This window comes from Eschrichtius robustus, chromosome 11, assembly GCF_028021215.1.
Source record: "Eschrichtius robustus isolate mEscRob2 chromosome 11, mEscRob2.pri, whole genome shotgun sequence".
In the NCBI taxonomy this organism is placed as follows: domain Eukaryota; kingdom Metazoa; phylum Chordata; class Mammalia; order Artiodactyla; family Eschrichtiidae; genus Eschrichtius; species Eschrichtius robustus.
In genome coordinates, this window is record NC_090834.1 from 57,553,396 (window position 1) to 57,567,731 (window position 14,336).

General features: G+C 36.8%; 1 protein-coding gene across 1 annotated transcript in view; it reads left to right on the top strand.

Annotated features, from left to right (window-relative positions):
- INTS4 (integrator complex subunit 4) overlaps window positions 1-14,336 on the top strand; it is a 119,925-nt gene that overhangs the window by 30,496 nt on the left and 75,093 nt on the right. Inside the window, exon 4 of the mRNA XM_068555912.1 lies at window positions 9,589-9,695. Within this exon, the coding sequence (XP_068412013.1) occupies window positions 9,589-9,695 (107 nt within the window). The remainder of the gene's footprint in view (window positions 1-9,588; window positions 9,696-14,336) is intronic.

A 14,336-nucleotide genomic window follows, 5' to 3' on the forward strand; every position in this document is an offset into this window, starting at 1 on the left:
GAAAAAAATGGCAACGAAAACACAAAGATCCAAAACTTATGCGATGCAGCCAAAGCAGTTTTAAGAGGGAAGTTTATAGCAATTCAGGCTCACCTCGAGAAACAAGAAAAATCTCAAATAAACAATCTAACCTTACACCTAAAGCAACTAGAGAAAGAAGAACAAAGAAAACCTGAAGTCAGTAGAAGGAAAGAAATCATAAAGATCAGAGCAGAAATAAATGAAATAGAAATGAGGAAAGCAGTAGCGAAGATTAATAAAACTGAAAGTTGGTTCTTTGAGAAGATAAAATTGATACCTTCAGCCAGACTCATCAAGAAAAAAAGGGAGAGGACTCAAATCAATAAAATTAGAAATGTAAAAGGAGAGATTACAACTGACACCTCAGAAATACAAAGGATCATAAGAGACTGCTACAAGCAGCTATATGCCAATAAAATAGACAACCTGGAAGAAATAGACAAATTCTTGTCAAGGTGCAACTTTCCAAGAGTGGACCAGGAAGAATTAGAAAATATAAACAGACCAATCACAAGTAATGAAATTGAAATAGTAAAAATGTTACAGCAAACAAAAGTCCAGGACGAGATGGCTTCACAGGGGAATTCTGTCAAACACTTAGAGAAGAGTTAACACCTATCCTTCCAAACTGTTCCAAAAAATTGCAGAGGTAGGAACACTCCCAAACTTGTTCTATGAGGCCACCATTGCCCTGATACCAAAACCAGAAAAAGATACCACAAAAAAGAAAATTACAGACCAGTATCACTGATGAACATAGACACAAAAATCTTCAACAAAATACTAGCAAATAGAATCCAACAGCACATTAAAAAGATCATACACCATGATCAAGTGGGATTTATCCCAGGGATGCAAAGATTCTTTAATATATGCAAATCAATCATTGTGATAAACCATATTAACAAATTAAAGACTAAAAACCATATGATCATCTCAATAGATGCAGAAAAAGCTTTGGACAAAATTCAACACCCACATATGATGAAAACTCTCCAGAAAATGACCAAGAGGGAACCTACCTCAATATAATAATGGCCATATATGACAAACCCTCAGCAAATATCATTATGGTGAAACACTGAAAGCATTTCCTCTAAGATCAGGAACCAGACAAGGATGTCCACTCTCACTACTGTTATTCAACATAACATTGAAAGTCCTAGCCACGGCAGTCAGAGAAGAAAAAGAAATAGAAGGAATACAAATTGGAAAAGAAGAAGTAGAACTGTCCCTGTTTGCAGGTGACATGATACTATACATAGAAAATCCTAAAGATGCCACCAGAAAACTACTAGAACTAATCAATGAATTTTGTAAGGTTGCAGGGTACAAAATTAATGCACAGAAATCTCTTTCATTCTTATATAGTAATAACAAAAGATCAGAAAGAGAAATTAAGGAAACACTCCCATTTACCATTGCAACAAAAAGAATAAAATACCTAGGAATAAACGTACCTAAGGAGGTAAAAGACCTGTACTCAGAAAACTATAAAACACTCATGAAGAAAATCAAAGATGACGCAAATAGATGGAGAGATATACCATGCTCCTGGATTGGAAGAATCAATATTGTGAATATGACTATACTACCCAGAGCAATCTACAGATTCATTGCAGTGCCTGTCAAACTACCAGTGGCATTTTTCACATAACTAGAACAAAAAATGTTAAAATTTGTATGGAGACACAAAAGACCCTGAATAGCCAAAGCAATCTTGAGGGAAAAAAACGGAGCTGGAGGAATCAGGCTCCCGGACTTCAGACTGTACTACAAAGCTACGGTAATCAAGACAATATGGTACTGACACAAAAACAGAAATATAGATCAATGGAGCAGGATAGAAAGCCCAGAGATAAACCCACGTGCTTATGGTCAACTAATCCATGACAAAGGAGGCAAGGGTATACAATGGAGAAAAGACAGCCTCTTCAGTAAATGGTGTTGGGAAAACTGAACAACTATATGTAAAAGAATGAAATTAGATCATTACCTAACACCATATAGGAAAATAAACTCAAAATGGCTTAAAGACCTAAATGTAAGGCTAGACACTCTAAAACTCTTAGAGGAAAACATAGGCAGAATACTCTATGACTTAAATCACAGCAAGATCCTTCTTGACCCACCTCCTAGAGAAATGGAAATCAAAACAAAAATAAACAAATGGGACCTAATGAAACTTAAAAGCTTTTGCACAGCAAAGGAAACCATAAAGAAGACGAAAAGACAAACCTCAGAATGGGAGAAAATATTTGCAAATAAAGCAACTGACAAAAGATTAATCTCCAAATTTTGCAAGCAGCTCATGCAGCTCAGTATCAAAAAAACAAACAACCCAATCCAAAAATGGGCAGAAGATCTAAATAGACATTTCTCCAAAGAAGGTATACAGATTGCCAACAAACACATGAAAGGATGCTCAACATCACTAATCATTAGAGAAATGCAAATCAAAACTGCAATGAGGTATCACCTCACAGCAGTCAGAATGGCCATCATCAAAAAATCTACCAACAATAAATGCTGGAGAGGGTGTGGAGAAAAGGGAACCAACCCTCTTGCACTGTTGGTGGGAATGTAAATTGATACAGCCACTATGGAGAACAGTATGGAGGTTCCTCATAAAACTAAAAATAGAATTACCATATGACCCAGCAATCCCACTACTGGGCATATACCCAGAGAAAGCCATAATTCAGAAAGACACATGCACCCCAATGTTCATTGCAGCTCTATTTACAATAGCCAGGACATGGAAGCAACCTAAGTGTCCATCAGCAGATGAATGGATAAAGAAGATGTGGCACATATATACAATAGAATATTACTCAGCCATAAAAAGAAACGAATTGAGTTATTTGTCGTGAGGTGGATGCACCTAGAGTCTGTCATACAGAGTGAAGTAAGTCAGAAAGAAAAACAAATACCGTAGGCTAACACATATATATGGAATCTAAAAAAAAAAAAAGGAAAAGGTTATGAAGAACCTAGGGGCAGGACAGGAATAAAGATGCAGACGTAGAGAATGGACTTGAGGACACGGGAAGGGGGAAGAGTAAGTTGGGACAAAGTGAGAGAGTGGCATGGACATATATACACTACCAAATGTAAAATAGATAGCTAGTTGGAAGCAGCCACGTAGCACAGGGAGATCAACTCGGTGCTTTGTGACCACCTAGAGGGGTGGGATAGGAAGTGCGGGAGGGAGACGCAAGAGGGAGGAGATGTGGGGCTATATGTATATGTATAGCTGATTCACTTTGTTATAAAGCAGAAACTAACACACCATTGTAAAGCAGTTATACTCCAATAAAGATGTTAAAAAAGAAAAACGGATTAAAGACATAAATGTTAAGACCGGACACTATAAAACTCTTAGAGGAAAACATAGGAAAAACTCTCTTTAACATAAATCACATTAAGTTCTTTTATGACCCACCTCCTAGAGTAATGAAAATAGCAGAATGGGAAAAAATATTTGCAAATGAAACAACGGACAGAGGATTAATCTCCAAAATATACACGCAGCTCATTCAGCTCAATATCAAAAAAACAACCAACCCAATCAAGAAATGGGTGGAAGACCTAAACAGACATTTCTCCAAAGAAGACATACAGATGGCCAAGAGGCACATGAAAAGATGCTCAACATCACTAATTTTTAGAGAAATGCAAATCAAAACTACAATGAGGTATCACCTCACACCAGTTAGAATGGATATCATCAGAAAATCTACAAACAACAAATGCTGGAGAGGGTGTGGAGAAAAGGGAACCCTCTTGCACTGTTGGTGGGAATGTAAATTGATACAGCCACTATGGAGAACAATATGGAGGTTCCTTAAAAAACTAAAAATAGAATTACCATATGACCCAGCAATCCCACTACTGGGCATATACCCAGAGAAAACCATAATTCAAAAAGACACATGAACCCCAATGTTCATTGCAGCACTATTTACAATAGCTAGGTCATGGAAACCCCTAAATGTCCATCGACAGATGAATGGATAAAGAAGATATGGTACGTATATTTAATGGAATATTACTCCGCCATAAAAAGAAATGAAATTGGGTTATTTGTAGAGTTGTGGATGGACCTAGAGTTTGTCCTACAGAGTTAAGTAGGTCAGAAAGAGAAAAACAAATATTGTATATTAACGCATATATGTGGAATCTGGAAAAATGGTACGGATGTACCTATTTGCAGGGCAGGAATAGAAATGCAGATGTAGGGAACAGACGTGTGGACACAGAGGGGGAAGGGGAGGGTGGGATGAAGATTAGGTTTGACATAAATACACTACCATGTGTAAAATATATAGCTAGTGGGAACCTGCTGTATAGCACAGGGAGCTCAGCTTGGTGCTCTGTGATGATCTAGATGGGTGGGATGGGGGGTTGAAGGAGGTCCAAGAGGGAGGGAATATATGTATACATACAGCTGATTCACTCACTGTACAGCAGAAACTAACACAACATTGTAAAGCAATTATACTCCAATAAACAGACAATCAAAAATAATTTGTTTTATATATTACCTTTTACTTATATAAGTTTTATATGGTTGTACTTATAGGGAATGTATTATTTTGTGTTTTAGTATATTTACTTAATATTACATGTAATTTTCCCATTTTTATACATTACCTTCATAAAAATTAGGTTGTTGATAATATATTAAATACTAACAGGTATGTTTTTGCTGTTGTAGAGAGTGGCAAAATGGCAAAAAAAATATTTCTTTTAAAAGCACCAAAACAGGGACTTCCCTGGTGGTCCAGTGGTTAAGACTTCTTCTTCCAGTGCAGGGTGTGTGGGTTGGATCCCTGGTTGGGGAACTAAAATCTCACATTCCTCAGGGCCAAAAAACCAAAACATAAAACAGAAGCAATATTGTAACAGAATTCAACAAAGACTTTAAAAATGGTCCATATCAAAAAAAAGAAGTCTTGGGCTTCCCTGGTGGCGCAGTGGTTGAGAATCTGCCTGCCAATGCAGGGGACACGGGTTCGAGCCCTGGTCTGGGAAGATCCCACATGCCGCGGAGCAGCTGGGCCTGTGAGCCACAACTACTGAGCCTGCGCGTCTGGAGCCTGTGCTCCGCAACAACAGAGGCCGCTATAGTGAGAGGCCCGTGCACCGCGATGAAGAGTGGCCCCCGCTCGCTGCAACTAGAGAAAGCCCTCGCACAGAAACTAAGGCCCAACACAGCCAAAAATAAATAAATAAATAAATAAATAAATTTATTTTTTAAAAAAAGTCTTAAAAGCACCAAAACAATTACATTGTGTCAGTATGGAAGTATCCTTTTTTTCTGTGCAAAATTCTTATAGAAGCTATACTTGGAAGAATTTCATACTTTATGATTGGGGATTTCATAAAGCCATAGACTTTTTGAGCTATAAATGGCCTTATAGGGACCATCTTGTGTAATTCCTTCATTTTGCAGATGACAGACTCTAGGTCCCAAAGAGATGAAATGAGTTGAAGTGAGTTGATCTAGCTAAAAGAAGTAGCAGGACTGAGAACTTAGTGCAGTGCTCTTTCTTATGGACCATGGTTTAACCAAAAACACTTACCTCTAAAATAGAAACATTACAAGAGAGAGTTAATTTTGATTCAAACCTCATCCTAGCCAAATTATGCAGTATTCATGGAAATAGCTGTTTTAACTTTTTGTTAAGTATTCTAATGTTTGTTACTTGTCTCTAAGAGAGCTGATCTAGGACTCTTCCTATTTTCCTGTTCCTGGCCTACCTAGATTCATACAAGATAGAACTGGAAGGGACCATAAGTATAATCTAGTTCAAACCCTTTATTTCAGAGCTCATGAATTCCAGGGAAGTAAAGTGACTGCTAAAGTCACTCTGTATTTGCAGCTTAAAATTAAGAGTTTCCCAGTTATCAGTCTACTATGCACTTTCAAATCCAAGACTGGTCCACACTTTGGACCAGATGTCTTTCATTTCAGTTCATCAGATGTATGAGTTTTGTAACTCCTTGGCAAGCACTGCTTCTCTAGTATCAGTACATATTATACCACTAATGATAACACAAAGCTCATTTTAGAGAAGGTATAATTAAAATACTGTAGCAGCAGAGGAGAGAATGGGATCAGTGCTGACTGGTGGGATCTAGAAAGGCTTAGTGAAGAGGTAGATTTGGAAAGTCCAAATCCCTCAAATTTGGTTAAAAGTGGTGCCAAGGAGAAGGAACAATATGATAGATGGTAGAGAACTGGGAAAGTATAAGAGATGTTTGAAGAACTGAATTGTTTCTTGAGAGATCAGCAGGAAGTAAGGGGCTTTTGGAAGAAAAACACTGGTAAAATGTTTTGAAGCCAAAAGGTAGGTAGTGTTGAGTGCTGAGGATTTTAAATGTTATTTTGCAGGCAGTGGGAACCTTGTTCTTTTTGAACAAGGCATGAAATGATCAAGTCTAGTCTTGGAAAGATATTTTGGTGGTTGTGTGGAATTTGCTTTGATGAACTGGATAGTTTAGAGAAGAGATGTTGAGGATTCAGTTATTCATGTGGTGATGTTCATCTAACCTGGAGTTACAATGTAGGTCTGGAACTTGGGAGAGAGACCAGGATTTAAGATTTAGATTAGATTTGTGATTTATCGGAGGCAAGAGTTAAGTTCAAAAATGTTTGACTAGCTTTTCATGGTTGTCATGCAGAATCATCTTTTTGAAGAAATAAATTACAGGGCAGTGTAGTGGTGTTGGAGATTTCTTCACCTCTCTTCCGTTTTCTCTTAGCACCTTCTTATCTCTTTGCGGCCTCTTTCATATTGGAGACTTTTCTTTCCTTTTTTAATCTATTCAACTTAAAAAAATTCTTATTGAAGTATAGTTGATTTACAGTATTGTATTAATGGAGACTTTTCTTGATGATCCTTGGCATTGGATTTAAATTTAAGATGAGGCAATAAAAAGCTGATTGGTAGTTCTGTGTGAATGGATGGGGCTTGTCAGCTGGTAGGCTTCACTCTAAGATGATCCTTTATGTCTTTGGAGGACTGTTAAATATTGGTGTCCTTTGCTGTTTTTCTGTGGGATCCATCAGCTTTTGACTCTCCTGCTAGGAAGACAGAAATGCCTGGCTGCCATGGTTTTTTTTTAGCCAAAGCAACTGAAGGGAGCTAGGGAGAGGGAGGGAGTCTCATTTTCAATATGTTGATTATCTCTTAATCTTCTCTTCTTCATTATATTTCCTCCCTGTCCTCACCTGGTATTCCCCAAATTAGATCCTTTCTGTCCTAATTTTCATAGAGAACAAACCTCCTATTTCAGTGGTCACTTGGTTATATAGGATAGGGAAGGAGGCAGGGGTCCAACTACTTCTTATAGACCTTTCAAACAAATCCCTGCCTCATCCCTGTTTTGGGGTGTTTTTTGGTTGTTTTTTTTAAATCTACCATTCCTGAATCTTTCTGGGCGTATGGCTAGAATTTATTTGCTCTGTCACGACACCCTCCTCAGTAGGCATTTAGTATTAGATTTCTCAGTTCTGCCATAGACTTTTTTTTTTATTTTATTTATTTTTTGACATACTAAGTATTTTTTTAACATCTTTATTGGAATATAATTGCTTTACAGTGGTGTGTTAGTTTCTGCTTTATAACAAAGTGAATCAGCTACACACATATATATATATCCCCATATCTCCTCCCTCTTGTGCCTCCCTCCCACCCTCCGTATCCCACCCCTCTAGGTGGTCACAAAGCACCGAGCTGCCATAGACTTTTTAACTGCTTTCCATCTCTGAAAAATTTGTTGACTTTTCTCATCTGCTTACCTTTCTTCTCCTGTTTTCTTTGTCCTTGTAAGTTTATACCTTTTAAATTTCTTTACGCTTATATGTTAATGAGGTTTTAGGAAAGAATTAGTGATAAACAGATGTGTTCAATCTATTGTGTTTTACTGGAAGTCTTAGTAAGAGGTGATTTAACCAGTGTTTTCTGAGCTTTAGTCATTTATATATCATACCATTTTTGACATATTTGTTTCACATCTATATTATGGTTTACTTAATGTTTTTCTTAAGTGGACAATTATTTTTTAGTTAAATAAAGTTAAAGAGACTATATTAGTAAAGGTAAAAGGAAATTAATGTCATCAACATAATAACTGCAATTTTTATTTTGTTCATTAAAATATGTACAAGCATACCTCTGAGATATTGCAGGTTCTGTTCCAGACCACCACAGTAAAGTGAATATCACAATAAAGCAAGTCACACAAGTGTTTTGATTTCCCAGTGCAGATAAAAGTAATGTCTCCACTATACTGTAGTCTATTAAGTGTGCAATAGCATTATGTCTAAAAAGAATGTACTACCTTAATACTGTATTGGTAAAAAATGTTAACCATAATCTGAGCCTTTAGTGAGTCATTATCTTTTTGCAATAGTAATATCAAAGATCATTGATCACAAATCACCATAACAAATATAATAATGAAAGTTTGAAATATTTCAAGAACTACCAAAAGGTGACAGAGACATGAAGTGAGCAATACTGTTGAAAATGGCACTGATAGACTTGCTTGATGCAGGGTTGAGGCAGACCTTCAATTTGTAAAAAATGTAGTACAGTGTGTGCAAAGTGCAATAAAGTGAAGCACAGTGAAACAAGGTATGCCTGTACAAGGTTATTAATATAAAAATGATTTTCCTAATGCCACCTAAATCCTCTTGTATACAACTAGCATTATAAGAGCCGTATTTTGGAACAAAGAAGAGAATTTAGACAAAGAAGAGAATCTGGCTAAGGTGATTGATAGTGATTCACTTAGAATTGGCTGTTTGCCCATTTATTAAGCATCTGTTGGGCATATAATGAGTCATGCTAGATTCTGATAATACAAAGGTGAATAAAACACAGTCCTTGCCCTTAAGGATCTTTCAGTCTCCTGGTTTTGTCTGATATGCAAATAAATAAGTATCGTTAAGTGTTAGAGCTGATTCAGTGGAAGCATGAGGAAGAAATGGTCAATTTTTTTAGGGGAAGAAGGAAAAGCACTATACAGGAGGTGACACTTCAGGATTAGTAGGTGCTCCCTGGGGAGTAAGGTTGAAAATGGAGTTGGATGTAGATGAAGGCATTCTAGGTAGGGAAGTTGGCCTGAGCAAAGGTAGGGGGACATGAAATTATAAGTAATTGGGGAAAAGGGTGCTAGAGGAGACCTGAAAGAGATGAGGCTAGAAAAGTAGGGAGGGCTAGACATCATGGCGGGACTGGTATGTATGTATGTATGTATATATGTATGTATGTATGTATGCATGCCCTGCTAAGGAATTTAGACTTTATCTTGAAGGCAATGAAAAGCCCTTGAATTAGTCAAGCACTAAACATTTTTGGAGCACTATGCGCCATGCTGTGGAGGACTCAAATTTTTAGATATGATCCCTTTAGGAACTTAGTTGAAGGGAATCAGGGATCAAATAGTAGAACCCAGCGGACAAAAATCTACATTCTTTACCCAAGTAAATTTAGTTTCCATAGTGATCTCCTTTTGAAATTCTAAAACCCAACTTTCCATCTTCCTTTCTAGAGTCTCATCAAGTCCTAGCTCAGCTGTTGGACACTTTGCTTGCAATTGGCACTAAACTCCCAGACAATCAAGCTATCCAGATGCGATTAGTTGATGTAGCCTGCAAGGTAAGAATATAATCGTTAGACACAGGGTTGCATCTTTTTTGAACACTTTTGCATTATCTGGAGAGGTGATATGAGCTGTAAGATCTGCTTACCTCCATCCTAAATCTATAACTGAGAATTGCCAAGGACTCCTAATGGTTTTAAGAGCTGCCTCATTTTTTTTGTTTCTTGATGTTGGATTAGGAATAAAGTTGAGTAACTTGTTATAAAATGAACTTCCTCATCCTCCCAAAAGAAATGAAAATAATCATAGGAACTACCATGTATCCTGTACCTAATATATGCACTCTGCTTATTATGGTACTTTGTACCCAGTTTTTCATTTGTTCCTCATAGTCCTTTAGGGAAGTGCTATTATACCTCTTTTACTAAGGTGGGAATTGAGGTTGGAGACGTTTAGTTTCCCCAAGTTTTCACAGTTAGGAAGTTGCAGAACCAGGGCATAAACTCCTTTTTCTGATTCCAAAGCCCATATTCTTTTTTTTTTTTTTTTTCCATATTCTTTTTATGATACTCTGTTGCCTCAATAAACAGACCAACTAGACACAAACAAGTGTTTCGGAAATTTTTTTTGTTGATCTGATTATAAAAAATTGTATGTACATTAGTTGTGCCTTTTGACTTAATTTGGAGCTTTTTATTGGCTGTCTTTTGTGCATAACACCAGTTCCTAAACTTTGTAGAATTGACTTTTTTTTTTTTTAACATCTTTATTGGAGTATAATTGCTTTACATTGTTGTGTTAGTTTCTGCTGTATAACAAAGTGAATCAGCTATATGCATACATATATCCCCATATCCCCTCCCTCTTGCGTCTCCCTCCCACCCTCCCTATCCCAACCCTCTAGGTGGTCACAGAGCACCGAGCTGCTCTCCTTGTGCTGTGCGGCTGCTTCCCACTAGCTATCTGTTTTACATTTGGTAGTGTGTATATGTCCATGCCACTCTCTCACTTCGTCCCAGCTTACCCTTCCCCCTCCCCGTGTCCTCAAGTCCATTCTTGTTTGTAGGTTTTTTGATGATGGCCATTCTGACTGGTGTGAGGTGATACCTCATTGTAGTTTTGATTTGCATTTCTCTAATGATTAGTGATGTTGAGCATCCTTTCATGTGTTTGTTGGCAATCTGTATATCTTCTTTGGAGAAATGTCTGTTTAGATCTTCTGCCCATTTTTGGATTGTGTTGTTTGTTTTTTTGATATTGAGCTGCATGAGCTGCTTGTATATTTTGGAGAGTAATCCTTTGTCAGTTGCTTTGTTTGCAAATATTTTCTCCCATTCTGAGTGTTGTCTTTTTGTCTTGTTTATGGTTTCCTATGCTGTACAAAAGCTTTTAAGTTTCATTAGGTCCCATTTGTTTATTTTTGTTTTTATTTCCATTTCTCTAGGAGGTGGGTCAGAAAGGATCTTGCTGTGATTTATGTCAAAGAGTGTTCTGACAATTGGCTTTAGTTTTAATCTTTTTGATAAATTTATTTTGAGAATATAAGGAGACATATGTTTGAATTGTGGAAGGGTTATATTCATGGAATTAGCCATTTCTGAACCCCAGGAAAGAGTATTTCATTTATCTTAATAAACAATGACAACAATAAACAAACCCAGAACACTTTGAGAAGTACAGTGTTAAAAGCTTAAGTGGAAAAAACTAGGGATTATGTGTTTGAGAAAGTAAGTGTATCCCCCATGTGAGAGTATATACCTGGGAGGTTGTGCTTGTGAGAGAGGCGTCGTACTCAGTGGATTGTTCTGCTTGAAGTAACAGTTTCTTAAATTTGTTTGAAATAAACCTTTTATTATAAAAATTTATACTCATGGAACTTTGGAAAGATACTAAAAAGTATAAAGAAAGAACTACACTCAACCATTATAAAGGCAACCATTATTATTGGTCTTTTGATGTATGCTCTCTGATTTTTTTTCTGTATACAGATTGATTGCTTTTCTTTTTTTTTTAAAATTAATTAATTAATTTATTTACTTTTGGCTGTGTTGGGTCTTCGTTTCTGTGCGAGGGCTTTCTCTAGTTGCGGCAAGCGGGGGCCACTCTTCATCGCGGTGCGCGGGCCTCTCACTATCGCAGCCTCTCTTGTTGCGGAGCATAGGCTCCAGGCACGCAGGCTCAGTAGTTGTGGCTCACGGGCCCAGTTGCTCTGCGGCGTGTGGGATCTTCCCAGACCAGGGCTCGAACCTGTGTCCCCTGCATTGGCAGGCGGATTCTCAACCACTGCACCACCAGGGAAGCCCGATTGCTTTTCTTTTTACACACGTAGCTGTAAGCATATTCTATGTTCAATCTTGCTTTTACACTAACGTAACAAAAGTATTTTCCTTATATTGTAAATGTTTTAGAAATATTTTTAATGGTTGCATGATATTTTGTCCAGTAATTAAACCATAGTTTGTCCTAACTATTCTCCTATTATTGGACATTTATATTGTAGCCATTTTTTTAAATTGTAAATAATAATACAGTGAATGTGATTAGTCTAAAGTATTTTCTGTATTTAGGGTTATTTCCTAAACATGGATTGTCACAGTAGAATTACTAGATGAAAGCATTTAGAGTTTTTTGTAAGGCTTTTGATACTTTTGCCAAATTGTTTTCCAAAGTATTCCAGTTTATATGCCCATCAACAGTATATGAGAGTGCCTAATTTCACCTGTTTTTCTAGCATTGGATATTAAACAAGAGATAAACCTGTTAATTTGGTAGGAGGAAAATGACATTTCATTTTTTTAAAATTTCATTTTTAAAAGATTACTAGTGAGACCTCATATTTGTTCTTCATTTATATGTCCTCTCTTAAGAATGAGCTTTTCATGTTCTTTTCCAGTTTCTCATATGGAGTTTTTTTGCATTTCTTCACCATTTGTAATAGGATGAAAATTTGAACTACCTGGAAATGGCAGATCTGTCACCAGGTTTTGCAAATTCACATAAATAAAGACTATGATTCATAGCTACAGTTACTGTTTCTATTGCCTAATGCTATTTTGTCTGTGATTTTTGCCCTACAGTGTGCCTTGAGATATGATTCACATACAATAACATTCACTCTTTTGATAGAAATAATGCAAAGTATGTTTTTCAACTACAATGGAATGAAATTAGATGAGTAACAGAAAAAAATTAGGAAAAGCACAAATATGTGGAAATTAAACAACATACTCCTATTTAACCAAGGGTCAAAGAAGAAATCAGTAGGGAAATTAGAAAATACTTTGAGATGAGTGAAAATGAAGACACAACATACCAAAACTGGGCTGCATCTAATGCATGTTGAGAGAGAAATTTATAGCAATTAGTGTCTATAGTAAAAAAGAAGAAAGATCTCATACCAGTACCCTAACCTTCCACCTTAAGACGCTGTATAAAGAAGAGCACACTAAATATAAAGCATGCAGAAAGAGGGAAATACGAAAAACTAGAGGAGAAATTAATGAAATCAAGAGTAGAAGAACATTAGAGAAAACCAAAAGCTTGTTATTTGACAACAAAATTGATAAACCTTTAGTTTTGGAAAGGAAGAAAAGAAGGCTCAAATTACTAGAATCAGAAGTGAAAAGAGGCTATTTCTGCTGACCTGACAGAGAAGAAAAGGAGCATGGGGGCTCAGTAGTTGTGGCACATGGCCTTAGTTGCCCGACGGCATGTGGGATCTTAGTTCCCCAACCAGGGATTGAACCATGTCCCCTGGCATTGGAAGGCGGATTCTTAACCACTGGACCAGCAGGGCAGTCCCTTATCCTTACTATTTTTTTGAAGTTCATGTTGCTCCTTTATATATTTTTAAAATGTAAGATGTGAATCTGCCATATTTTTTGTTTCACAGTAGGAAGAAAGTCATGCTTTTGGGTACTCTTAACGTTTCAAAATTCATCTCATTTTATCCTGTTAGTAATCCTTTGAGGTACATTGTACAGCTAGTCCTCATTTGAGAGATGAAGAGATTTAGATTTGGCCAGGAAATTACTAAGTCTTTTCTTGTGTAGGATTCGCACAACTGAAATTAGAGGTCTTCTGCTTTCCTTCCTATCTGTGAAGATTTTTCTAGAAGAATAAATATCTTGTCATTTTTGCTTACATGGCTTCCTTAGAGCCTAGTTTAATTCTTTGTTTTTCTGTTTCCATCTCACCTTCTCTTCCATTCTCTCTGTTTCTTTTCTGTTCCTTTAATTCTGTGGCAAAAGTATCAAAACATAAAGCTCTTAAGGCAAAAGATAGAAACAGACAGCATTTTAAGATTTATTAAATACTACCCAAACAGATATTATGTGTTGTTTGTTAGGAGAGGTTGTCTGTTAGAATCATTTCCATTGCTAAGTACACTGAATTTTTATCTGTGCTTAAAAACAATCCATATTGATGGGAATTCTTCAGCGGTCCAGTGGTTAGGACTCAGCGCTGTCAGTGCCATGGCTGGGGTTCAATCCCTGGTCGGGGCCCTAAGATCCCACAAGCCGTGCAGTGTGCTGCCTCCCTCCCCCTCCCAAAAAAAAAAATATCCATATTGAAACTGAATGAGTCAGTAAGGTATTTTTGTCTTATTTAACCTCAGTCTCAGATTTTCTTGATACACTTAATCATTGATTTTTTTTCCTGTAGCAATAGTTTTAAAGCGATTGGTTTAGCTTATT